General features: G+C 45.8%; 1 protein-coding gene across 1 annotated transcript; it reads right to left on the bottom strand.

Annotated features, from left to right (window-relative positions):
* Positions 1 to 571: 571 nt before the first annotated feature.
* LOC110734637 lies at positions 572 to 3405 on the bottom strand. Its single transcript, XM_021914797.1, has 3 exons — positions 3085 to 3405; positions 1676 to 3036; positions 572 to 620 (listed from the first exon to the last, which is right to left on the bottom strand). The coding sequence occupies exons 1-3, from the start codon at positions 3403 to 3405 to the stop codon at positions 572 to 574; spliced, it is 1731 nt and encodes a 576-aa protein (XP_021770489.1).
* Positions 3406 to 27369: the final 23964 nt, after the last annotated feature.

The following is a 27369-nucleotide window of genomic DNA, read 5'->3' as shown; positions in this document are numbered from 1 at the left end:
AACTTCAAAAGACTTCATATTTCTAACTCGTTTGTTGGCTTGTTTCTTGTAGATTTCATTTGCCTTTTCAATGTTTCTTCGAACTTCTTTATGGACTTTTATCATGAACTCGGCTTGCTCCTTTGCCCCACCATGAACGAACTTGTCTTTTGGCAAAGCAATAAGATCAATGGGAACATAAGGGTTAACGCCATATACTACTTCAAAAGGAGAGTACTTCGTAGTAGCACTAGGTGTCCTATTATAAGCAAACTCGGCATGAGCAAGCTTATTATCCCAATCTTTGGTACTTTTGCTTACCAAAGCCCTAAGCAACGAACCAAGTATCCTATTCACCACCTCCGTTTGACCATCGGTTTGTGGATGATGTGAGGTAGAAAACAATAACTTAGTTCCCATCAAACGCCATATAGACTTCCAAAAATGACTTAGGAACTTAGTGTCACGATCCGACACAATGGTGCGTGGCACCCCATGAAAACGAACCACTTCTTCGAAGTATAACTTAGCCACTTTTACTGCATCTTCAGTTTTATGGCAAGGAATGAAATGAGCCATTTTTGAAAACCGATCAACCACCACCATTATTGAATCCTTGCCTCTTTGAGTTCTTGGCAAAGCTACAATAAAATCCATACTAACATCTTCCCAAGGTCTCTCGGGAATTGGTAAGGGCTTGTAGAGACCTTTATGAAACACCATCTTTGCTCTTTGACAAGTAGAACAACGACTCACCACATGATGAACCGTGGCTAACATTTTCGGCCAATAAAAGTGAGCTTGGAGAAGCTCCACTGTCTTGTGAATACCAACGTGACCAGCTAGCCCTCCCCCATGAGCTTCATGTATCAACAAACTTCTAATGGGACATTTTGGAATACATAATCTATTTCCTTTAAAAAGAAAACCATTATGTAAGGAAAACAGATCATAGACTCCATGGACACAGTTATCAATTATCCTTTTGAGTTCATCATCTTCTTGATAGTATTCTTTGATCAAATCGAACCCAAGTACCTTTGCTTCAACCATTCCAAGCAAATTATGCCTTCGAGATAAGGCATCCGCAACCACATTAGCTTTCCCACTCTTGTATTTAGAGGAAAAGTTAAATGTTTGCAAGAATTCGACCCACTTTGCATGTCTTGCATTCAGTTTCTTTTGGCCATGTATGAACCTCAAGGATTCATGATCGGAATGCAATATGAAAGGTTGTGGCCTCAAGTAATGTGACCAATGATCTAGAGCTCTTACCATAGCATAGAACTCTTTATCATAGGTGGAGTAATTCAACTTGCCTTGACTCATCTTCTCACTAAAGTAAGCAATGGGACGCCCACCTTGAATCAATACGGCACCAATACCCTTTCCACTTGCGTCACATTCAACCTCAAATGGTTTGGAAAAATCCGGAAGTGCTAAGATGGGTGTGTTGCACATCTTCTTCTTGACTTCTTCAAATGCCCTTTGAGCTTGGGGTGTCCATTCAAACACGCCTTTCTTAGTACACTCGGTGATGGGAGACATGAGTGTGCTAAAATTCTTGATGAATCTTCTATAGAAGGAGGCAAGTCCATGAAATGAACGAACTTCCGTGAGTGTCCTTGGACTAGGCCATGATTGAATTGCTTCAATTTTGCTAGGATCCACCTTCACGCCATCACCTGAAACTATGTAACCAAGAAACATGACTTCATACAATAAAAAATCACATTTTTCTAGTTTCCCATACAATTTTTCTTGCCTCAAAACAGAAAATACTTGGAAAAGATGATCAAAATGAGATTCTTCATCACGTGAATAAATGAGAATGTCATCCAAGTATACTACCACGAACTTGCCAAGAAATGGCCTTAGCACCTCATTCATTAATCTCATGAACGTGCTAGGGGCATTTGTAAGGCCAAATGGCATGACGAGCCACTCATACAACCCATGCTTTGTCTTGAACGCGGTTTTCCATTCATCCCCTTCTCTCATGCGAATTTGATGATACCCACTTCTCAAGTCTACCTTTGAGAAGACCTTGGAACCACTTAACTCATCAAGCATGTCATCAAGCCTTGGAATTGGAAACCTGTACTTGATAGTAATGTTATTAACGGCTCTACTATCAATACACATTCTCCAAGTACCATCTTTCTTAGGGACCAACAAAGCAGGAACGGCACATGGACTCATGGACTCACGCACATAACCCATCCCCATTAGCTCTTCAATTTGACGTTGTAATTCCTTAGTTTCTAAAGGGTTACACCTATAGGCTGGCTTATTTGGCAAAGGTGCTCCGGGAATGAGATCGATTTGATGCTCAATTCCACGTATGGGTGGTAGTCCTTTAGGTAATTCATTCGGAAAAACGTCCTCGAAATCCTTAATCAATTGGGCTAACTTAGGATTTTGAGCAACAAAATTTTCGTGGGTTTCTTTGGAGTATAGTATGAACAACTCTCCCTCACCATCTAACTCCCTTTCAAACTCTTTAAGAGACAACAAGGATACTTCTTTTTGGGGTGTTTGTGATGGTGAAAACCGTGGGGGTGGTAAAGGGTGTAGTTTTTTCTTTCTCCCTTCATGGACTATGGTATACGTGTTGTGATACCCATCATGTATAGATCTTTTATCAGTTTGCCAAGGCCTACCAAGTAGAATATGACAAGCATCCATAGACACAACATCACATAATATAGAATCACAATACGAACCAATGCAAAAAGAAACCATGCATTGCTTCCTAACCCCAGTGCTAGCATTAGAATCTAACCAACTTAATTTGTAAGGTTGTGGATGATTAGTAGTCGTAAGACCAAGTTTAGATACTAGGGTCTTAGACACGGTATTAGCCTCACTTCCTCCATCAATAATCAAATCACATACCTCGTCACCAATTTTACAACGGGTGATGAAAATGTGTTGTCGTTGGGGGGCAGCATCCTCTTCCACACGTGCTTGTAAGGCCCTCCTAATCACGAGGCTAGTCTTCTCCTCTGGCTCGGCAATGCAATCATCACAATCATCTTCAACTTCTTCTTCCCCCTCCTCAAACTCATCCCAGTTGATGTTTTGAGTGGCCATGAGCTTAACCTCTTGTATGGTTAACGCCCTAGTATTAGGACAATCCTTCTTGTAATGACCTCGTCCTCCACATTTGTAACACACAATGTCACCTAGCTTCACGTCCTTTGTGTCCTTTTTTGGTGGATTACTTGGTTTGTTAAAGGAAGAACCTTCCTTCGTAGGAAAAGAAGGTTTTCGTGCCAATTGAGGAATGGTAGTAGGCTTCTTCTTCTTCCTCTTAGCATCGAACTTAATCACCAACTTGCAAGCTTCAGCAAACGTGAGGTTAGTATAACCTTCAAGTTTGTCTTGTAATTCTTGGTCCAAACCAGATATGAAACGCCCCATTTTGAGCTCTTCATTTTCGGTTACTTCACACACAATAGCAAGTCTATCAAACTCTTTTATGTAATCCTCCACAGAGTCCCCATTTTGTTGCAAGGTACTCCACTTCACATATTGACTCTGCTTGTAATTGTGGGGGATGAAACGGTCTTTCATCCGTTTCTTGAGTTTGCCCCAAGTAGAGATAGGAGCTTTCCCCCTAAGGGTACGTCCCCTCTGCTCTCCTTGTAGCCAACTATCACCATAGCCCTTCAATTTGACTTTGGCAATCTTAAAACGTTGAACATCCTCATGAATGTCCTTGTATTCAAAGTACCTTTCCAAGGATTTCTCCCATTCCAAGTACTTCTCTGGATCAAGTGTCCCATCAAAAGAAGGGACGTCCACTTTGAGACTCCTATCTTCCCTCCTAGGTGGAGGGTCTTCATCTTGATCTCTCCTATCTTGCTCGTTCATGAGCCTTGCCATCAAGGCAGCAAGGTTCCCTTGTAGATTGGCATTGGTTTCGGCCAACCTTTCTTGACTAGCAATGGATCGATTAAGAGCTTCCAAGGCTGTCCTCAAGTCTTGATTCTCTCCCATGGTGTGTAGGTATACGACCCCTTAGGAAATGTTTAGGAAAACACCCCCTACCTGACGCGCCAAATGATGTGTAAGCAAGATGAGAACCTTGTTACAAAAGTACGTTTTAAGGGGTCTTAGTGAAATCGTGAATAGTGAAGGGGAGAATAGGGGAACACTCAACCCTAGTCTCGGATATAACAAAGGGGAACACTCACCCTTTGCTTGGTGTAGTTAGGAATGGGGAACACTCAACCCACTCGTTCACTACGCAAGTTCCTAGGTTTGGGAACACTCTACCAAAACTAGCACTCTTCAAATTTGAGTTATCAAACTTGGACCTTAAAAATGACTAATTGCTAAGTCACGTTTAATCAACAAAACACAAGTGTTTAAGCAAATTTCTGGATGCTTTTCATTCATGCATAGTACACTATTTATAGTAGTGTATAAGTTACATAAAGGAACATAGGATTCCCTTCTACAATTTTTAATGATCATCCATCACTTGCCTAATTAAAAGACAAGATAAAATGCTAATTATAAGGTGATTAAAAGGCTCATATGACTGTCCAATTAACCCCTCATAACAACAAAGTAAAACTAATCAACTAAGCTTAAAACTATGCTTAAATTAAGGAGAAAACGTTCAGCAATCATGAGGTCTTCAAACAGCATTTTCAACGTCCAAGAAAACATGCAAACAACCCCCTTGAGTCACGCTTGTAACCTCCCATTTAAACCCTTGATTCAAGCTCCTTTATTCTAGCAACAACTCTCTAATTAAGTACATGTAAACCCCAAGTAAAGAGGTAGAATAATCAGCCAACTAATGCCTTAATTCACGCCCAACACAAGCCTTGAATCACGCTGTCAAAATCAGTCCAATGTAACTCCCAAATGCATAAATCATGCGTGGCTTCAAGCTTGGAAAAACGGCTCATGTACTAGATACCTTCAACAAGATTAATTACACTAAGGGAAGTGTAACCATTTGTTAAACTCTTTGGACTAAAACCGTGCATAGGATTGAAGAATGATTTAGACAAGAATAATCCCTTAGCACCTTGCTCAATAGCACCGTGTTGAACCTCCTCATCTTGACCATGGATAGTTGACCCTTGACCATCTTGGTCACCCCTTATTAGGTTACTGAACCCTAATCATTGGTGGGCTGCGCTGTTTGGCGGCATTCTCGGGATTTGGGCCTGAAGGCCTCCTTTTCCCTTGATTTCGGGAATGACACGTGTCGAGCAGGGATTGGTCCATTTTAGACCAATCTGGGGCTGACACGTGTCACCTTCTAATTGGGCCACGTGGCAGGGTAAAATTACCCTAAACATTTTCCCCTCACAGATGTGACGTGGCACGCCACGTGGCATCTGTGACACATGTCACGCTCCGGCTGGCGGTAATTTTACCGTTACAGAGTAACCGTTCATCTTTCGGGTAAATTACGGAAATGCCCCCAAATTTACCCTCTATATATTGTCGTTTTACCCTCATAATTTTGTACGTTTACAAAAATTTTCTAGAGAGAAAAACTTTGAGAGAGCAGAAGACATCCGTTTTAGTCAGGCGCGAGCAAGAAACTTTGTTCTTCCGCAACCCAGCCGGACCCGCCTTCCTTCAGATATCAAATCCAAAGGTACCGTCTCTGTCTCTCTCAGCTCTTTTCTTTTGTTCACCGTTTGTACATATTTCTTGCAATAAATGGATGCATCACCAACAGACACGACACAGCCTAGGTTAGAGTCCAGCCGGTCACTAGGGACGGCTGAGTCTAGGACTGGGAGTGTCGGCTCGGGGTGTTGGGATCACCCTTTTCCATGGATTCCGACCAGTTATGTGTCTGTGCAGGACACCATGGCTCGGACAATGCAGAAGACCACTGATCCGAATTATAGAAGCGAAGGCTCAGGCGGCCAAACGCTTGAGGGAGAATCGTCTGGTCAGGGAGACCAGACGGCTCTGGGGAGATCCCCTTCGCGCGCCCTTCAACCCCTGCTGACTCTTTCTTGGAAGAGTGTGACCAAGGCGGCGACGAGGCCGCCTCTGCCCCCATGGACCAAAGCGAGGGGGAGACGGAGAGCGACAGCTCCGCCTCTACTTCCGAGAGCAGCGATGACTTGCCCCCTCTTCCGGATAGCAAGGAGGAAGAAAGGAAAAAGTGGAATGAGAAGGGCGTTCCCTTCAGTATCCACGTCTCCTCCAAGGACCGAATCCAGATGGGGGAGAACTTAGAGAACTTTAAGAAAATGCACCCGCTTGGAGACGGGTATAAGATCCGGGTGCCGCCTGAGCTGGGCACCATCGCTTCGGGGGATGATCAAGAGAACGCCAACATCTATTTTGGTTGCTATGAGGCGGCGTTCAAAGCCGGCCTTCGCTTCCCCCTTCACCAGGCGGTGAAGGCAATTTTGAGAGGCTACGGCCTTGGGGTTTGGCAACTTACCCCCAACTCCTGGACCAACATTCTAGGGTACGTTGCCGCCTGCGAGTTCCAAGGGCTTAACCCCGGCTGGGAGGCCTTTGCAAGCATGCATTATCTCAGCAGAAGCCCAGGCAGCTGGAGGGCGTGGTATACTCTAACCACACAGCCGCAATACATGATGACCTTGGACAAGGTCTTCAAGTTCGATGGCTGGAAGCACATGTTCTACCTGATGTCAGCCCCAACCAGACGGGAAAATTATGAATTCCGTCCGTATAATAAGAAGCCCGACTTGTAAGGCAGGAAGTGCGCTCTTCCCCAGATCCCAGAGGAAGACTTTGACAAAATAATCGAGGCAGACTTTTTCGGCCTCACAGACGCAATTCTGTGAACCGGGGAAACAATAAAAGTCCCTAAGAATTGGATTCCCAAAAGCGCCTGGTTTAGGGATGAATGTTTCCTAGCCGCCTGCGGGCTAGGGCACATGTTTAATAAACGTATGCACCTGGGTTCACACAGTCTGTAGTATTTTTCTATCGGAATTGATTTATGATTCTGATCAATTTCTTTCTTTTTTGCAGAAGAAGCGCTAAACATGTTGCAGTCGGAGAAAACTCCCAAGCGGTCTTCTGCGACCATCCGCAAAGATCTTGCGGAGAAGGCTATGGCCGAGCTCAGGGCCAAGGTATTGAGCGCCTGACCCTTTCTTAAGTTTATTTTATAAACTGTCTTGCCCGGATACTAACCTTTACTTATGTATTTTCACAGGGGGGAGAAGTTGGGAAATCGTTTGAGAAAAATCTCAAACGGGCTAGAGAGGAGGCCCCAGCCGTTCTCAATAAAATAAAAAAATCCGCCTCTGCGTCAACTTTTGGCGCCTCAGCCGGGGCTAAGACGATGCGGGTTGCGGGGCAACTCGAGAATATAGGCGGCAGCGTGGGCCTTGATCTTGTCAACCCCTTATCAGCAGCCGCGGGGTTCACCATGCCTGCAAGCGTTTCCCGCTTGGCCGACTCTGAAGGTAAGAACCCTTTTGAATCCCCGATTGAGCTGGGGTGGCCTTTACGGGAGAAATCCCACTACCAACAGACGTCATCCTCAGACGGTCGGAAACAGATAGGTGCTGCCTTAGTTTCGCACTCATCACGTGTTGATTGTGGTGCAGATCAATCTCCCCGCTGGCCAGACGTCCAAAAGCATGCCAAGGCCATGCTGGATGCCGTCCGGAAAAGGGATAAGGACAATATCCCTGGGATAGAGACGTTCAATCTTGAACGCATTCTATCCCTTTTGGCTGAGATAAGAAACTTGTCAATTCAATGTAATTTTTTCCAAGTAATTAGCTTGCCTGTAATTCTTATACCGCCTGCTTTTACAGGTCATGCTGCGAGTGGACGGGCTCAAACGTCCTTATTCCCGCAAACGGGAAGAGGTAAAAAAGGGCCAAGAAGTCTGCCATAGACGCTGATAATATTGCTTACACTCGACTATCGTAAATGAACTTGAAACTAAAGCAATAATTATGACACAGGCGTCTAAAATCCACCAGCTGGAGCTAGATCTGAAGGCGGCCGACCAGCGGGCAACGGATGCTGAGACGGCCAAGAAGGGGGCGGAGGAGGCCCAGAAGAAGGAAGACTAGAGCGCCAAGCAGACTGATGAGGCGCTCAAGAAGGCCCAGGCGGACCTTGGCAAACTGAAAGCCAAGGTTGAGAGGCTGGAGAAGGATGCTGCTCAAGCTCAGAAAAACTTTGCAACAACCCTGGAGGCGGAGCAAAACCGCGTTGTTGCTGAGAGTGATGCTGACAACGACGCCCGTATGAAGATTGCTTGAGCTGCCTTGTACCCAGAAGCTGATTATAGCATATCGACAATGACACACATCTATGCCGAGTACGTGGTGTACTTGAGAGAGCAAGGTGAGCCAGAGCCTGCCTCCTTTGAAGCCTGGCTCAGCAACAGTGAGCCAACCGCGCCTGAGCTTCCTAGTCCCGGCGAAGCGCACCAAATTCCCTCAGATGATGAGGAGAAGGGGGAAAACCAGGAGGCTCCGTCTGCAAGCCAGAATTGACTCCTCAGCGGCAGTATGCCAGTCTTTGCCTTTTCAATTCCTTTTTATTCAGCGGCTGTATGCCAAAACTTGCTTTTTTCGGCCTGCGTGCCGAGTATTTGTGTTTTTACCGGCTATGGAGCCGGGTTAATTAACAATTTCTTTCTCCTGGACGGGGTCCGGTTAACCTTTGATCCATTACAACCGTTTGGTTGGATGGACTTTTATGAATTGCACCGACTAGGTCGGTTTTGATCATTTAGCATTTGAATTTTTGTTTTTTTGCAAATTTTAATTTTTTCCTAACTTATCGAAAGCATGCGGCGATTTCTTGCCTAACTTATCAAAAGCATACGGCGAATTCAGTAGTCCGGCTGTCCTTGCCCCTGGACGGCTGTGTGATAGGTTTCAATTGGAGCTGGTTGATTGACTTGAAAACCTCTGATGCTGCAAAGAGCATGATATGTTTGTAAGTCAATCAATCACAATAGTTATTGCCCCAAACCAAGTGCACAGTCGTACACCAACAGGCGTTTCAGTCACTACACAGACGGCTTATGCCCGCCTTGGTAGGTATTTCATAGCCGTTGAACTCTTGCCCCAATTGGGGTGAGGTGCAATTTCAAAATAAATAACCTGTGAGAACTTCAGCCGGTTACCGACTGATACCTGTGGGCATCCGGTATTTAGGAACTTATTAGTTCTTCGTAGGTTATTTTAGTCAGACGGCTATGAGTTGACCAATTTGGTCGTTCAATTTTTGCCGTTTGTATGGATACGTAGAACCGACAGATAATCTGTTCTCTGCGACGATTGCACCCGGAGTGGTGTCGCCGGACGCCTTTGTCCATGTTGGGACAGGCGATTTTATAAAAATAGCAACCATCCAGCCATTTTAACCTCTGGTCCTTTTTGAGATCGGTTGTGTAGCCACTAAACGTTTTTGTGCTTAGTTTGTTAATCAGTGTTGAATTTACACTAAGTATCGAACTTAATTTTTTAAGCATACGAGTCTGTCTGGGTAATATCCAGACGGACAGACAAATATTTGATCATACTAAGTATCAAACTTAGTTAGATAAATGGAGAATCCGTCTAAGTATTACCCAGGCGGATAGTATCATACTAAGTATCAAACTTAGTTAGATAAATGGAGAATCCGTCTGAGTATTACCCAGGCGGATAGTATCATACTATGTATCAAACTTAGTTAGATAAATGGAGAATCCGTTCGAGTATTACCCAGGCGGATAGTCAAGCAGTTTAATAAATAAAATCAAACTTAAATAAACAAGAGATCCGAGTATTACCCAGGCGGACTAACAAATGAAACCTTCACTAAGTATCAAACTTAGTTAGGTAAATGAGGAATCCGCCTGGATATTACCCGGATGGATAATCAAACGATAATTTTGCAAACAAAGTCTGAATCTTCATTAACTGACACTGTTTACCAAAAGTTTACATTCTCATAAGTAGTACTTTTTTAGATTGTCTACATTCTAAGTTCTAGGCAGGCGCCTTCCGTCTGGAGTTTCCAGGCGGTAGATGCCGTCCCTTACTTCTTCATAGATCCGGTAGGGGCCTTCTTAATTTGGGGTTAGCTTTCCCAACTCATTGGCCCTACCGGTTGCCTCCATTTTTCGTAACACTATGTCGTCAACTTTTAAGGGACGCTTGTGTACTTTTTTGTTGTAGGCTCTCGTCATTCTCCGACGGTAAATCTCATGACGCAAGGCGGCATTGCCCCTGCGTTCTGGGAGTGAATCCAATGCCGGGCGCATTGCTTCCTAGTTTGCCTCTTCATCATACAGCATGACTCTAAGAGTCGGCTCGTAATGTTCGATGGGCAAGACGGCTTCAGCACCGTAAACAATGAGAAATGGGGTTTCACCGCTTGCCCCTTTCGCTGTTGTCTGGATGGCCCACAGGACATGGATTAATTCTTCTGCCCATAAGCCACCAGCTCTTTCTATTTTCTTTTTAATGTCGTGTGAGATGAGTTTGTTGAAAGCGTCAACTTGGCCGTTTGCTTGGGGCCGGCCAACAAATGCGAAATAGCTTGAGATCCCCTGATCTCCCAACCAAGTTTTTAGCTGAGGCGTCTCAAACTAAGGAACATTATCAAAAACCATAGACATGGGTACCCCGTACCGGGTGATAATGTTCTTCCAGATGAAGGAAATTACATCTGAGGTCTTGATGTTTTTAACCGCCTCAGCCTCAACCCACTTGGTGAAGTAATCCACAGCCACTAAGATATAGCGCTTTCCGCCTGGAGTAGGCGTGTAAGGACCTAGAATGTCCATGCCCCATTTTGCATATGGGATTGGGCTGTGGATGGCCGTCAGATCAGTAGCCGCACAGTGAATGAGTTTGCCAAATTTTTGGCACTTGTCACATTTCTTCACCAACTCCTTGGTGTCCGCCTCAAGAGTGGGCCAAAAGTAACGTCGTCTGGCTCTGACGGCTAGGGACCTGTCGCCTATGTGAGAGGCGCAGAATCCCGAGTGCAAGTCTTCGAGAATTTCTTTCCCCTTTTCTGGGGTGACACATTTCAACAAAGGCTTTAGAAACCCCTCCTTGAAGAGTTCTCCATTTTTCAACTCGAATCTTGTAGCTCGCTTTTTCAGGACGGCTGCTTCCTGTGGCGAATCAGGAAGTGTGCCGTCTGAGAGATAGGCCCGGATGCCATCCATCCAGGTAGAGCTTCGGTCCAGAATTCTAACGGGATCCTCATAGATGCTTCTTTTTTCAAGAACTTCCCAGAAGACTTACCGAGGCGTATCATGGTAGGCGGAAGATCCCAGCTTTGACAATGCATCTGCCTGGTTGTTTTCCGACCTCGGCACCTGATTCAGCCGGAATTCCTAAAGTGCCTCGGTCTCTTCTTTGACTGCCTGAAGATATTTAATCATAGCCGGATGAGTAGCCTCGTAGCTTCCCTCATACTGGCTAATAACCAATTGAGAATTAGAGTAGGCGTCAATTTTCATGGCCCCTGCCGCCTTAAACATGCGAATGCCGGCTAGCAGGGCTTCATATTCCGCCTCATTGTTAGAGGCGTGAAATTTGAAGGGAAGTGCATACTCAAATCTGTCTCCTTCAGGAGACTCATAAATTACACCTGCACCACAGCCGTTCTTTGTAGAGATCCCGTCTACGTACACTTTCCAAACCTGATCAAGATTATCCGGAGCCACCAGACGAGTCATTTCCACAACGAAGTCGACAAACGCCCGACCTTTCACTGCCTTTCTTGGATCGTAAGTGATTTCAAGGCTCTGCATTTCAATAGCCCATTTCAACATTCTCCCGGATGAGTCCAAGGTAGACATTGGCCGCTTCAGTGGCTGGTCCGTGTAAATCACCACCGGATGTGCCAAAAAGTAAGGCTTCAATTTTTTGAATGCCATATACAAAGCGAGGCCAAAATTTTCAACCATGGGGTAACAGAGTTCAGCATTTTTAAGAACATGGCTAATGAAGTAAGCCAGGAGCTGCACGCCGTCTCGCTCAGCAAGGAGAACAGCACTGAGGGCATGGTCTGAGACGGCTAAATACATGTACAACGTCTCCCTAGGCAAAAGGACTGACCAACCTAGGCAGAGAATGTAAATGCTCTTTCAACCTTTGGAACGCCGCCTCAGCATCATCCCCCCATTCAAATCTGGTCTTCTTCCTGATTGCTTGGAAGAAGTAGAGGCATTTGACACCTGACCGGCTGAGGAATCTCCCCAGGGCGGCCAGACAACCGGTGAGTCTCTAAACTTCCTTAACAAAGCGGGGTGAATTCATGTCAATCACCGCCTGTATTTTTTCGGGGTTAGCCTCTATCCCCCTTAAATCAATCAGGAATCCGAGAAACTTCCCAGACTCAACACCAAAGACGCATTTCTTAGGATTTAACATAACCTTATGCCGCCTGAGGGTGGTGAATGTTTCTCGGAGATCAGCAAGGTGATCCGTCTGTAGCTTGGATTTGACTATCATGTCATCAATGTACGCCTCCACATTCCTCCCAATCTGATTAATGAAGATCGTATTAATCATCCGTTGGAAAGTGGCAGGCGCATTTTTCAAGCCAAACGGCATCACAGTATAACAGAATAGCCCCTGATCAGTGACGAAGGCCGTCTTCTCTTGATCTTTCTTCCACAGGGGTATCTGATGGAAGCCGGAGTAGGCATCCATAAAGCTCATCAAGGCGTAACCGGCTGTAGAATCGACCAGACTGTCGATCTTTGGAAGCGGATAACTGTCCTTTGGACACGCCTTGTTGAGGTCTGTGTAATCAACACACATGCGCCAGGTCCCATTCGGTTTCTTCACAAGGAACACATTGGCCACCCAGTCGGGGAAATTACAAGGCCGAATGAACCTGGCGTCTAGCAGCTTTTTGACTTCGGCAGCTGCCGCCTGACTTCTTTCCTCGCCGTGGTTTCTTTTCTTTTGCCAGATGGGCTTCTTTTTGGGGTCCACAGCGAGTTTGTGGACAGCAAGATCCGGGCTGACGCCTGGCATCTCTTCCACTTCAAAGGCAAAAATGTCTTTTAATTCTTTTAGCAGAAGGTGCAAGCTTGCACCCAAGGTAGCATGTGCAGTCGTCCAGTACGAGATCAATGCTTTTGCCAGCCGGTTGGGGACGGAGCTCATCTGACCGTTCACCGGTATGTGATTGCTATTTTTTCTCTTTTTTCACCTCCACCAGCAGAGGAGCCTTTCTTTTCTTTTTGGCTGCTGATGGGGCAGGAGCTGGGTCAACATCCTTGATGTTATCAAGGTCTATTGGTTCCTGACCGCCTGGGGCCACGGTATCTCGGACGGCTGAGAGATAACATTCTCGGGCCGTCTTTTGATCCCCATTCAAGGAACCAACAGAGCCTTCATCCCTCTCATATTTGATGAGCATGAGGGAAGGGATGATTACTGCCTTGGCTACGTTGAGGGTTGGCAAGCCAAGAATCATGTTATAGGCGGTCAACTCTTCAACGACCAAGAATCTGACGACAATATGTCGTCCCTGGCCTTTGTATCCCAGCCGGATGGGTAAATCAATTCTCCCGGCTGGGTAGACCATCCCACCCCAAAAACCAACCAAGGGGTGGGTGACCGGATGCATGCTGCTGACGTTGTATTTCAGCTTTTGCAAGCACCAGAGACTGATTATGTCTGATGAGCTGCCGGTGTCTATAAGGATCCGTCCAACCAGCTGATTGGCAACCTTACATTTAATGACTACCGGGTCATCATGCGGGCGGCGAACGGTGCACATATCCTTCTCAGTGATCAAGACGTCTGGGAAGGAGGAGCTGGCTTCCGCCTGCTCATCATCATCTTTGTCCATCTTTCGAAGATGGCTCTTGGTGCCCCGGATGGTAGGGCCACCACATGAGAACCCGCCTACTATAGTGTAGACCGGCTCCTTATCGGTATCCGAGCTACTAGCAGGCTGGGGGGTAGTCTTGGAGGACTGACCCTTGTTTTTCTTTTTTGCCCCGGCTGGGGACTTAGAAATGTAGGACTTCAACAGCCCTTAGTCAGCCAGACGGTCCAACGCACGCTGAAGACTGAAGCAGTCGTTGGTGTCATAGCCGACCTCCTCATGGAACTGACAGAATTTATTCTTGTTCCGTGACTGGACAGAACTCTTCATAGGATTCGGCTTCTCAATGGACAGCCGGTCCTTTACCTCCATGAAGATGGAGTTGCAGCCTTTATTAAACTCGTACTTGGGGACGTACGGTTTAAATTCTTTCTTTTTCTTCTGGGAAGGCTGGTCAGGGTCAGTAACCGCCCAGACTTCTTTTCTTTTCTTTCTCTCTTCTTTGTTTTTAGCCGGCTGAGCTGACCGGCTGTCTTTCTGTTTGTCAGACTTCTTGGAGTCTGACTGGCTACCAGGCGAGCAGAGGTCGGTAGCTTGAATGTAGCTTTCCGCCTCCCTCAGGGCCGCTTGTAGGGTGAAAGCCCCTTTTCTGACTAGGTCGAACTTAAAGGTCGACCCGTCTCTCAGACCTTTAAAAAAGTCTGTAAAAGCTACCTCATTAGACAGTCCCTAAATCTGAATTCTGATCAGGTTGAACCGCCTGACATATGAGCGCAGCCTTTCTCTCTCTCCCTGCTTAATAGTGCTCAAATCAAGGCTTGTTTTCTTAGCAGGGATGTTCATTGAGAAGTTGGAAGCAAACAGGAAGGCAAGCTTCCCGAAGCTGTCTATAGATCCGGCTGGCAGGTTGCCAAACCATTGTTGGGCAATGCCCTTCAATGTAGCCAGAAAGCATCGACACCAAGTGGCATCATCCAACCCCTGGAGATACATGAGGTTGGTGTAAGCCATGAGGTGGTCTTCCGGATTGGTGGTACTATCATAGGTACCAACCAACACATTCTTAACCTTGGCCGGCTGAGCCGCCTCGGTTATCTCCCGAGTGAACGCAGAAGGTTGTTCACCAAGGCGCAGCAGGCGAAGCTGCAAGTCCAATGGCTGGACATTTGGATATGCCGCCTGACCCCCAAAGAAGGCCGGCTGCATGAAGTGAGGAGGATACTGTCCGTAAGCCTGAGTAGGCACATACGGTACATTTCCAATCATATGAGGGCCAGAATGGACGGTATTACCGCCTGTCTGACTCTCATGCAAGGAGGGTGCACTCCCTGCAGAAATATTGTTGAAGCTGTCTGGAAAGTTCGACGTTGAAGCCGACTCAGACAGCGATTGATTTCTCTTCCAATTCATGATCTCCCGAGCATCGAGAGTTGATTTTTTACTAATCACCGGCTGATGAGGCCGGCGAGGGTTATTGAATTTTCGACCAATCGATGGCCCCGGCTGCCTTCTCCTTTGGGTGAGGAGTGGGCTGCCGGTTTCTAACTCACTTCCCCTTCTCTGGAGGAGTCTTCTTCGCCGACTGACCTTTACTTGGGCCAGCCTGGCTTTTGGTGATCAGCTTTGTAATTTCACCCTTGAAACTCGTCATGAACCTCATGAGTTCGTCTCGGGTGACAGGGGCCGATCCAGCTGCCGTTTGGGTTGTCCCTTCCGGCTGCCCAGTAGGTCTGCTCGGACCCGCCTGGGAGGCGCCCCGGTCCAGAGTCTCTCTGGGCCGGATGCGCTTGACTCTGAGAGAGCCGTCCTCGGCCGTAGAGGTTTCGACCTGAGGATCCTCATCCTCCTCATGGTCTGTAAAGACTTCTGGGTCTTCGCCCAGACGGTTAGGGGGTGGTACAAACTCTTGAACCATCTTCGAGGTACTCTCCCCACAGACGGCGCCAAATGTTTTGGGTGTTTTTGTCCCTCGGGTGAGTTACAACACGAAGACTGATCCAGGGTGAGTTGTACCTGCAAAACAAACGGAGACACCAGTTGGGTGGTGCTCCGCCTCCGACGCACAAGTGGGGATCTGCTCGGATTCCAAGCTCAGGATGTCTCTATCAAAGAGTAAAAAGTAATAAAATGGTAAAAAACGTCCCGTCAAAATATGAGGCAACCCATCCGGCTATGATCATACGCCTCGGTCAGTCTTTTAGAAATTCTTGAAAAGAGAAGTATATATGAAGAGCCCATTGGAATCTTGGACCGAAGCTCTACCTGGATGTATGGCATCCAGGCATATTTAACAGATGGCATACTTCCTGATTCACCACAGGAGTCAACCGTCATGAAGAAGCGAGCAGCAAACTTTGAGTTGAGAAACGGAGAGCTCTTCAAGCCGGGTTTCCTTAAACCTCTATTAAAGTGCGTTACCCCAGAAAAGGGGAAAGAAGTTTTTGAAGAATTGCATGCTGGATACTGCGCCTCTCATATAGGTGGCAGGTCCCTAGATGTCAGATCCAGGCGACATTACTTTTGGCCTACTCTTAAAGCAGACGCTAAAGAGTTGGTGAAGAGGTGTGACAAATGCCAGAGGTTTGGCAAAATCATTCACCCCCCGGCTACTTATCTGACAACAATCCACAGCCCAGTCCCGTTTACTAAGTGGGGCATAGAAATACTGGGTCCTTATACGCCTGCTCCAGGTGGAAAACTCTATATTTTGGTGGCTGTGGATTATTTTACCAAATGGGTAGAGGCTGAGTCGGTCAAGAACATCAAGACAAAGGATGTCATCTCTTTCATTTGGAAAAACATCATCACCCGGTTTGGGTGGTGATCCAGGGTGAGTTGTACCTGCAAAACAAACGGAGACACCAGTTGGGTGGTGCTCCGCCTCCGACGAACAAGTTAGAAACTTGAAGGGAGAAAAAAGGATGCGGAAATTTAAGTGGGGATCTGCTCGGATTCCAAGCTCAGGATGTCTCTATCAAAGAGTAAAAAGTAATAAAATGGTAAAAAAGTCCCGTCAAAATTAGGGACATCTCCCTATTTATAGGGTCATTGGGAATTGTGCCCCTGATTAGGTTACTGAACCCTAATCATTGGTGGGCTGCGCTGTTTGGCGGCATTCTCGGGATTTGGGCCTGAAGGCCGCCTTTTCCCTTGATTTCGGGAATGACACGTGTCGAGTAGGGATTGGTCCATTTTAGACCAATCTGGGGCTGACACGTGTCACCTTCTGATTGGGCCATGTGGCCTTTTCCTGTTTGCTTCCAACTTCTCGATCAACATCCCTGCGAAGAAAACAAGTCTTGACTTGAGCACCATTAAGCAGGGGGAGAGAGAAGGGTTGCGCTCCTATGTCAGGTGGTTTAATCTGATCAGAATTCAGATTCAAGGACTGTCTAATAAGGTAGTCTTTACAGACTTTTTCAAGGGTCTGAGAGACGGGTCAACTTTTAAGTTCGACCTAGTCAGAAAAAGGGGCTTTCACTTTGTAGGCGGCCTTGAGGGAGGCGGAAAGCTATATTCAAGCAACAAACCTCTGCTCGCCTGGTAACCAGTCGGACTCTAAGAAGTCTGATAAGTAGAAAGACAGTCGGCCTGCTCAGCCGGCCAAGAAAAAAGAAGAGAGCAAGAAGAGAAAAGAAGTCTGGGCGGTTAGTGATTCTGACCAGCCGTCTCAGAAGAAGAAAGAATTTAAACAGTACGTTCCTAAGTACGAGTTTAACAAGATTGCAACTCCAACCTCATAGAGATCAAGGACCGGCTGTCTATAGAGAAGCCGAATCCAATGAAAAGTTCCATTCAATCAAGGAACAAAAATAAATTCTGCTAATACCATGAGGAAGTTGGACATGACACCAACGACTGCTTCAGCCTTCAACGGGCGTTGGACCGTCTGGCTGACAAGGGGATGTTAAAGTCCTATATCTCTAAGTCCAAAGGGACTAATAAGAAGAACCTGGGGCAGTCGTCTAAGACACCCCATCCTGCTAGTAGTTCGGACACTGATAAGGAGCCGGTCTACACCATAGGAGGCGGGTTCTCATGCGGTGGCCCTACCTACCGGGGAACCAAGAGCCATCTTTGAAAGATGGACAATGATGATGATTAGCAAGCGTCTTCTAGCTCCTCCTTCCCAGACGTTCTGATCACTAAGAAGGACAGGGGCAGCGTTCGCGGCCCGCATGATGACCTGGTCGTCATTGAATGTAAGGTTGCCAACCAGCTGGTTGGACGAATCCTTATTGACACCGACAACTCATCGAACATCATCAGTCTTCGGTGCCTGCAAAAGCTGAAATACAACGTCAGCAGCATGCATTCGGTTACACATCCCCTGGTTGGTTTTGAGGGTGGAATGGTTTACCTAGTCAGAAGGGTTGATTTACCAATCCTGCTGGGTAAAAAAGGGAAAGGACGACACCTGGTCGTCAAGTTCTTGGTCGTTGAGGAACTGACCGCCTATAACATTATTCTAGGCCGGCCAAGCCTCAATAAAGCCAAGGTTGTAATCATCCCTTCTCTCATGTTCATCAAGTATGAGAGGGATGACGGCTCTATTGGTTCCTTGAATGGGGATCAAAAGACGGTCTGGGAGTGCTACCTCTCAGCCGTCAAAGATATTGTAACTCAGGTGACCAAGGCCTAGAACCAATAGACCTTGACAATGTCAAGGATGCCGCCCCAGCCCCAGCCCCACCAGCAGTCGGAAAGAAAAGAAAGGCCCCGCTGCTGGTGGAGGTGAAGATAGAGAAAAAATAGCATTCACTGACCGGGGAGCGGTCAACTGAGCTCTGTCCCCAGCCGACTGGAGAACCATATTGATATACCTCTGGACGACAGCCGTCCAAAGCGTACTGTTAAGGTTGGGACGGCTACTCATGCTAAATTGGGTGCAGATCTGCACCTCCTGCTGAAAGAATTTAAAGACATTTTTGCCTTTGAAGTGGAGGAGATGCCAGGCGTTAGCCCGGATCTTGCTGTCCACAAACTCGCCGTGGATCCTAAAAAGAAGCCCATCCGACAAAAGAAAAGAAATCGCGGTGAGGAGAGAAGTCAGGCGGCAGCTGCCGAAGTAAAAAAGCTGTTTGACACTAGGTTTATTCGGCCATGTAATTTTCCCGACTAGGTGGCGAATGTTGTGCTTAAAAAGAAGCCGAATGGTACCTGGCGTATGTGTGTTGATTACACAAACCTCAACAAGGCATGTCCCAAGGAAAGTTACCCACTTCCAAATATCAACAGTCTGGTCGATTCGACAGCCGGGCATGCCTTGATGAGTTTCATGGATGCCTACTCCGGCTTCCATCAGATACCCCTGTGGAAAAAAGATAAGGAGAAAACGGCCTTCGTCACTGATCAAGGTTATTCTGTTACACTGTGATGTCGTTTGGCTTGAAAAATGCGCCGGCTACATTCCAACGGATCACCTTGATGATCTCCGAGAAACCATCACCACACTTAGGCGGCATAAGGTTATGTTAAACCCTAAGAAATGTGTCTTTGGTGTTGAGTCTGGGAAGTTTCTCGGGTTCCTGATTGATTAAAGGGGGATAGAGGCTAACCCCGAGAAGATACTGGCGGTAATTGACAAGAAGTAACCCCGCACTGTCAAGGAAGCGCAAAGACTAACCGGTTACCTGGCGGTTTTGGGGAGGTTCCTAAGCCGGTGAGGTGACAAATGCCTTTACTTCTTCCAAGCAATCAGGAAGAAGACTAGATTTGAATGGGGGGATGATGCTGAGGCGGCCTTCCAAAAGCTGAAAGAACACTTGCACTCTTTACCAAGGCTTGTTCGCCCTTTTCCCAAAGAGTCGATATATACCTAGTCGTCTCAGATCATCCTCTCATTGCTGTTCTCCTAGCTGAGAGAGACGACATTCAGCTCCTGGTCTATTTTATTAGCCATGTTCTAAAAAATGCTGAGCTGCGGTATCCCATAGTTGAAAATTTTGGCCTTGCCCTATATATGGTCTTCAAGAAATTGAAGCTGTATTTTCCGGCTCATCCGATGGTAATTTACACCAATGAGCCCCTCAAGCGGCCAATGTATACCTTGGAATCATCCGGCAGAATGCTGAAATGGGCTATTGAAATGCAAAGTCTTGAAATAACTTTAGAACCTAGAAAGGCAGTGAAAGGTCAGGCGTTTGCTGACTTCATTATTGAAATGACGCGACCGGTTCAACCGGATAACATTGATCAGGTTTGGAAGGTGTATGTAGACGGGAACTCGACAAAGAACGGCTGCGGTGCAAGAATTATATATGAGTCTCCTGAGGGGGACAAATTTGAATATGCACTGCGGTTTAAGTTTCAAGCCTAAAATAACGAGGCGGGATATGAAGCCCTGCTAGCCGGAATTCTCATGTGTAAAGCAGGAGAGGCAACAAAAATTTACGCCTACTCTGATTCACAGTTAGTCGTAAGCCATTATGAGGGAAAATATGAGGCAACCCATCCGGCTATGATCATACGCCTCGGTCAGTCTTTTGGAAATTCTTGAAAAGCGAAGTATATATGAAGAGCCCATTGGAATCTTGGACCAAAGCTCTACCTGGATGTATGGCATCCAGGATTATTTAACAGATGGCATACTTCCTGATTCACCACAGGAGGCAGTCGTCATGAAGAAGCGAGCAGCAAACTTTGAGTTGAGAAACGGAGAGCTCTTCAAGGCGGGTTTCCTTAAACCTCTATTAAAGTGCGTTACCCCAGAAAAGAGGAAAGAAGTTTTTGAAGAATTGCATGCTGGATACTGCGCCTCTCATATTGGCGGCATGTCCCTAGATGTCAGAGCCAGGTGACATTACTTTTGGCCTACTCTTAAAGCAGACGCTAAAGAGTTGGTGAAGAGGTGTGACAAATGCCAGAGGTTTGGCAAACTCATTCACCGCCCGACTACTGATCTGACAACAATCCATAGCCTAGTCCCTTTTACTAAGTGGGGCATAGAAATACTGGGTCCTTATACGCCTACTCCAGGCGGAAAACACTATATTTTGGTGGCTGTGGATTATTTTACCAAATGGGTAGAGGCTGAGCCGGTCAAGAACATCAAGACAAAGGATGTCATCTCTTTCATTTGGAAAAACATCATCACCCGGTTTGGGGTACCTTTGTCTATGGTGTTTGATAATGGCCCTCAGTTTGAAATGCCTCACCTTAAGACTTAGTTGGGAGATCAGGGCATCTCACATTGTTTTGCATCAGTCGCCCAACCCCAAGCAAACGGCCAAGTTGAAGCCTTCAACAAGCTCATCTCAGACGGCAGAAAAAAGAAAATTGAAAGAGTCGGTGGCTTATGGGCAGAAGAGCTAATTCATGTCCTATGGGCCATCTGAACGACTGCCAAAGGGGCAACCGGTGAAACCCCATTTCTTATGGTATACGTTGCTGAAGCCGTCTTGCCCATTGAACATTACAAGCCGACTCTCAGAGTCATGCTTTATGATGAAGAGGCGAATTGGGAGGCCATGTGGCTAGCATTGGACTCCCTTCCGGCACGAAGTGGAAATGCTGCCCTACGCCATGAGATATACCGTCTGAGAATGACGAGAGCCTACAACAAGAAAGTACGCAAGCGCCCTTTGAAAGTTGGCAACATTGTGTTACGAAAAATGGAGGCAATCGGTAGGGCCAACGAAGTTGGAAAGCTAACTCTTAATTGGGATGGCCCCTACCGGGTTTATGAAGAAGTCAGGGATGGTACTTACCGTCTAGAAACTCCAGACTGTCGGCGCCTACGTCAAACTTGGAATGTAGATAACTTAAAAAAGTATTACTTCTGAGAAATGTAAATTTTTTGTAAATAATGAGTCCATCAATGAGAAATTAGGCTTTGTTTGAAAAATTGTTTTGTTAACTTTAAATTTACTTATCCGCCTGGGTTCTGCTCACACGAAACTTTTGCTTAACTATCTAAGTTTGATACTTAGTGGAATTTAATGTTATAATTACCTGTCCGCCTAGGTAATACCTGGACGGACTAATTGCTTAACCAACAAAATTTGACGTTTAGTGTAACTTTAGTATTATAAAAACTAGGCACAAAAACGCTTAGTGGCTATAGAACCGGTCTAGAACAAGACCTAAAGCCAATGGCCGGATGGTTGCTTGTTTTATAAAACCGCCTGTCCCAATTTGGACAATGGCGTCCGGCGACACCCTTCCGGGTGCAATCGTCGCAGAGAGCAGACTATTTGTCAGTTCTACGTACCTATGCAGATGGCAAAGATTGAACGATCAAATTGGTTAACTCATAGCCATCTGACCAGAATAATCTATGAGAACGATTAACTTCTCGAGTACCGGATGCCCTGAGGCATCAGTCGGTTACCAGCTGAAGTTTTCACTTGGATTATTTATTCCAAAGTTGCACTCTCTCTCCCAATTGGGACAAAACAGTTTGTGTAATGGTTATGCAATAAACCCAGCCGGAATATTACCACCTAGGTAAGAGGCAAGAAGCACCCATTCTAATGGCCGGCTATGCACTTGGTTTGAGGCAATCACCATTTTGGCCTAAAAACACCTCATACTTCTCCAAGCATCAAGTGTTTTCAAGCCAATCAATCAATTTGAAATAAAACCAACCACACAGCCGTCCAGGGGCAAGAGTAGCCGCATTGCAAATTGTCGCATGCTTATTTAAGTTTGGCAAAATACTAAACAATTGCAGTATACACGCAAAAAATTCAAATCGAAAAATCGAAAAAATTTAAACACAATATATAAACAACCGACTGAGTCGGATTACTTTAGATAAATATTAAAAATGGCACAAAGGCCAGAATAATTGTTAACCGGAGTCACTTCCGGTGAAGAAACAAATGAAAATACATGTTAAACCAACTCCATAGTTGGTAAAATTACAACATACTCAGCTTACAAGCCGGCAAAGAAATGTTTTGGCATACCGCCGCTGAATTGGGGAGGCTGACTCAAGGCTGAGGGGGAGGCTGCTGCTCCGGCTAGTATTGGCCGGTTGGGCCGTCATTTTGCTCTTCCTCCGCCGGCTCCTCGTTGTCCGAGACTTCATATCCCTGCTCGGCATCCCAATTTTGGAAGCGAGGCGGAGGAGCCTCACCCAACACTTGGGCATCATACACTGCTGTGGCGTAATCATACTTAAGTTTGTAGATCTTGAAGTCTACATCTGGGTAGAGCAGCCCCCAGGATATCATCAGGCTGGCTGCGTTGTCCCGCTCATTTTCTTCCATGAGTCGTTTTTGCTCCTAGGCGATCTCATCCGACTACTTGTTCTGCAGATTGACGATCTCGACCCCCAGTCGGGAGACGTCTGCCCGGAGTTTGGTGTTTTTCTTGTCAGCTTCTTCTAATGCCTTGAGTTCAGATTTGGCATCCTTCAGTTATTGCTCAAGGTCATTAGCCCAACTGGTGGCTTCATCATTTGTAGCCGCCAAGCTCCAGACCAGCTCCTCCTGTTTAAACTCTACTGCTTTAATCTCTAAATCACACATATAATTAGCATATTCAGCACAGTTGAGGTTTTTAAGGGCCCTCCATTTGGCGTCATTTACCTCTTCCTGTTTCCGCCTGAAAGGGGCCTCAGAGCCCATCTACTCTCAGCATTACTTGAGAAAAGAGCATTGAATTATGGCATACTTAGTTAAAATGAAGAAAAGATATCAAAATTAAGGTTGGAGTTCTTTACCTCAGCCAGCTAGCCCATTATCCAGTCGAAGTCCACTACCTGCAAATCAAGTATTGAATTCTTCTCTGACCTGGTGAGGGTCCTTACCATCCGTTTGGCGAAACCAACAAAATACGGCTCGTCGGATGTAAGATCTGCACCAAAAGTAGAAGTACTTTGTGAGAAGGAAGCAGCATAGTTGGCCTTCATCCGTTGCCGGCTGCTGACTAAACCCTCGGAGGGGTCGACCATAGTCTTGACTCTTATGAAGTCAAGTGGCCAAGGTATTTCAACCTTTCCCTTACCTTGGGTTTCCGGATGGGACTTAGGAGTCTCCTCCTCCCCAGTTTTTGCCGCACCAGCTGCAACATTAGGTGGCGGGCCACCCTTCGATGTCTTGCAGGCATCCGACGCATTTTGTTGCGAACGCTCTAAGCTTTCGCTCATAATCTTCATTGCAGCAGGGGACTTGCCACTGGTCGTGGGACGATCGCTTTTGGCAGTAGAGGTTGACCGAGGAGGGTCCCTCTTGGCGGCCTTGGCAGCCAGAGTCTTTTTCAGATCCTCCCCTTGCCTCTTGAAAAGCTTGGACAAGGATCTAGGCACGCGTTTTGCTGAGTCCTGCAAATTAAGAAGTTAAATATACCCAACCGGCAAGCTGCCTTTGCAATAATAATAATAATAATAATAATAATAATAATAATATTACTAAGTCAGGCGGTCTTACCCCGCCTTTCTTGGACTCTTTGGCGTCAACGACTGATTTCTTTGCAATAGCAGCCTCCTTGCACAGTTGCGCCGCTGACTTAGCAAGAGTTTTGGCCGTGTCATCCATCTTCAAGGCGTCGGTTGCATAAAGAAATTGAAAGTTAGAAGAAATTATTGGAAGTTTGTAATGAAAAAATAAAAATCACAAACATTCCGGATGCAAGTGGATCAACTCTTGGGAAACATGGGACTTAACCCACAGGCGGACAAGAAGCATTCGTCCTTGAAGTACTCCGGGTGGAGGATCCAGTTTTTTGGAACTATAATATGAGTCCCATCCCCCATGGGCTCAGTAGTGGTTTCAAAGAAACTCGGCTCCATTATTTGTTCCCATGCCCTAGTGGAGAGCGCCGGGAGGAGGCATTTCCTGCCCAGAAGAGCTGGTTCCTGGTTGTACCGAAGTGTCCGGTTGTGCCTCGGAGTTGGCGAAGAAATTAAGTAAAACTTGTCTTTCCACCATGTCCACTTGGACACCTTGTCCAGACTCATTAAGTACAGGGGCAGGGTGGATAGAGTGTACCAAGCCCCATGACCGTCTGGGGCCTTGCTCAAGTAATGCATGTGAGCAAAGGCGGAGAAGCTGGGAGCGAGATTTTGAAGCTTGCAGGTGGCGATGTAGCTCAAAATGTTCACCCATGAGTTGGGAGTGAGCAGCCAAACGCCTAGATCATACCCCTTTAGGATTTTCCTGGTATGGAGGGGGAACCGGATGCCGGCTTCTATAACGGCCTCGTAGTAGACAAAGTAGTGGTCTGCATTATTAATGTCATCGTCCCATGCCAAAACTGCATCAGCAGGCGGGACGATAATATCCCACCCCTTTCCAAAGGGGTGCTTCTCTTTGAAAGCCCTGAAACCACTCTTTAACAAGGCAATGTCACCCGGAAGCATTCTAATCCTTTTTGGGTTGGGGTTGTCAGCGACTTTCGCCGGCTACTGATAGTCAGCCGCAGAGTTATCCTAGTTAGAGCCAGAAGTTTCGGCCCTCGACGTTTCATCGGCCTCATCATCGCTGGATCTATTTAGGAGGTGGCTTCTTCACCGCCCTCCTCCCGTACGTCCGAGCTCCTGGAGGAAGAGAGAGCCTCTTCATCAGAACTGCCACTCTCATCCAAATCCTTATGTTCCCAATCCGGAACAACCTCATCGGCTGGCACTGCCATAGTGCGCCGGCTCCTAGACTTTCTGGCCGTCTATTGGACTTTGGCCATTGTTTCCTGCACAGACACAAAAAGGGAAAAATTCGGAGATTAGCACAGCAATTCTGATAGTCCAGAAAAGGCACCCCTTGTTCTAGACTCAGCCGTTCCGGGAGACCGACTGAGTGACCTAGGCAGTGCCGATTGTGTGGATTGAGAACTCATTTTACTTCTAAACTATTGATGTGGATCAAGAGGCTAATTCTTTTGAAGGGTCCAAGACACTTGTAGAAGGTCCAAATAGCTTCATTATGGGCTGCCCAAACAAGAAAATAAACAAGATAATAAACAAGGAAAGATCCAATAGCTTAAATTGGAAAGAAACAAGCACGAATTACAAAGAAGAAGAAATTGCGAAGTTCACTTCCGACGAGCACACATGCGTCCACGCGCCGACTCCTGGACCACGCGCCGACTCCCTAGCTCCGCCTTGGACCCACCTTGACAGTGGTCAGGCGCGTGCACCACCTTGGTGGCGCGTGCAAAGAGTTTCGGCGACAGAACGAAAAGCATGATTTTCTTTACTTAGTTTTTTCTAGAGTTTTTGCTTGCAAGTTTTTACCTTTCACTTGAAAGGGTTTTTCTTGGTTTAAGCAATTAGGAATCTTCTTAATTTCTGTTATTTTAGTTTAAAATAATTTCTAAGTCAATTAGGAATTGTTTTAAGAAGTTTTAGTTTAATTAGAACTAGTCTTATTACTAGTTTCCTAGTTCCATTAGAATTGGTTTTCCTATTCTATCTAGGATACTTGGGGATCAAGGCTAGGGTTTTTTTTCCTAGTTCGAATAGACTTAGGAATAGTTAGTTTAGTCTATAAATAAGGGATTTTTCGTGGCTTTGGATACACAACCAAAACCAGAAAATTCAATACAAGTTTATTGTTTGTTTTGCTTAATTGCTTACAAATTCTTTTGCTAGTTTTCAATTCAAGGAGTTGTTTTGATAATTAGAACGTTCAATTCTTAGTTCTAGGAGTAGTCTAAGTTTTGTTCATCAAAGTACTAGTATTGAATTTTCTGGTTTTGGTTGTGTATCCAAAGCCACGAAAAATCCCTTATTTATAGACTAAACTAACTATTCCTAAGTCTATTCGAACTAGGAAAAAAAACCCTAGCCTTGATCCCCAAGTATCCTAGATAGAATAGGAAAACCAATTCTAATGGAACTAGGAAACTAGTAATAAGACTAGTTCTAATTAAACTAAAACTTCTTAAAACAATTCCTAATTGACTTAGAAATTATTTTAAACTAAAATAACAGAAATTAAGAAGATTCCTAATTGCTTAAACCAAGAAAAACCCTTTCAAGTGAAAGGTAAAAACTTGCAAGCAAAAACTCTAGAAAAAACTAAGTAAAGAAAATCATGCTTTTCGTTCTGTCGCTGAAACTCTTTGCACGCGCCACCAAGGTGGTGCACGCGCCTGACCACTGTCAAGGTGGGTCCAAGGCGGAGCTAGGGAGTCGGCGCGTGGTCCAGGAGTCGGCGCGTGGACGCATGTGTGCTCGTCGGAAGTGAACTTCGCAATTTCTTCTTCATTGTAATTCGTGCTTGTTTCTTTCCAATTTAAGCTATTGGATCTTTCCTTGTTTATTATCTTGTTTATTTTCTTGTTTGGGCAGCCCATAATGAAGCTATTTGGACCTTCTACAAGTGTCTTGGACCCTTCAAAAGAATTAGCCTCTTGATCCACATCATTCTCCCCTTCTTCAAAAGAATTTGCCCTCAAATTCACATCATCAAAACAAGTAAAGAGGTTTTCAATGTTATAGGTAGAATCTTCATCGCCATTCTTACTAGAAAAGTCTTCTTGGTACTCACCATCTTTATAATTGTCATCTTCTTTATTAAGAAGACATGTCTTGGGTCTTCTATCGATCTCTTCCTTGAATACCTTTTCCCTTAGAAACAAACTTGAACTCCGATTAACATTGGAGCAATTACTATGTCCTTTATGAGACAAAGGTTGTAGACTAAAACG

This window comes from Chenopodium quinoa, unplaced genomic scaffold (genome assembly GCF_001683475.1).
Source record: "Chenopodium quinoa cultivar QQ74 unplaced genomic scaffold, ASM168347v1, whole genome shotgun sequence".
Taxonomy (NCBI): Eukaryota; Viridiplantae; Streptophyta; class Magnoliopsida; order Caryophyllales; family Amaranthaceae; genus Chenopodium; species Chenopodium quinoa.
The sequence above is the reverse complement of the archived record's forward strand: the minus strand, read 5'-3'. Positions and strand labels throughout refer to the sequence as shown.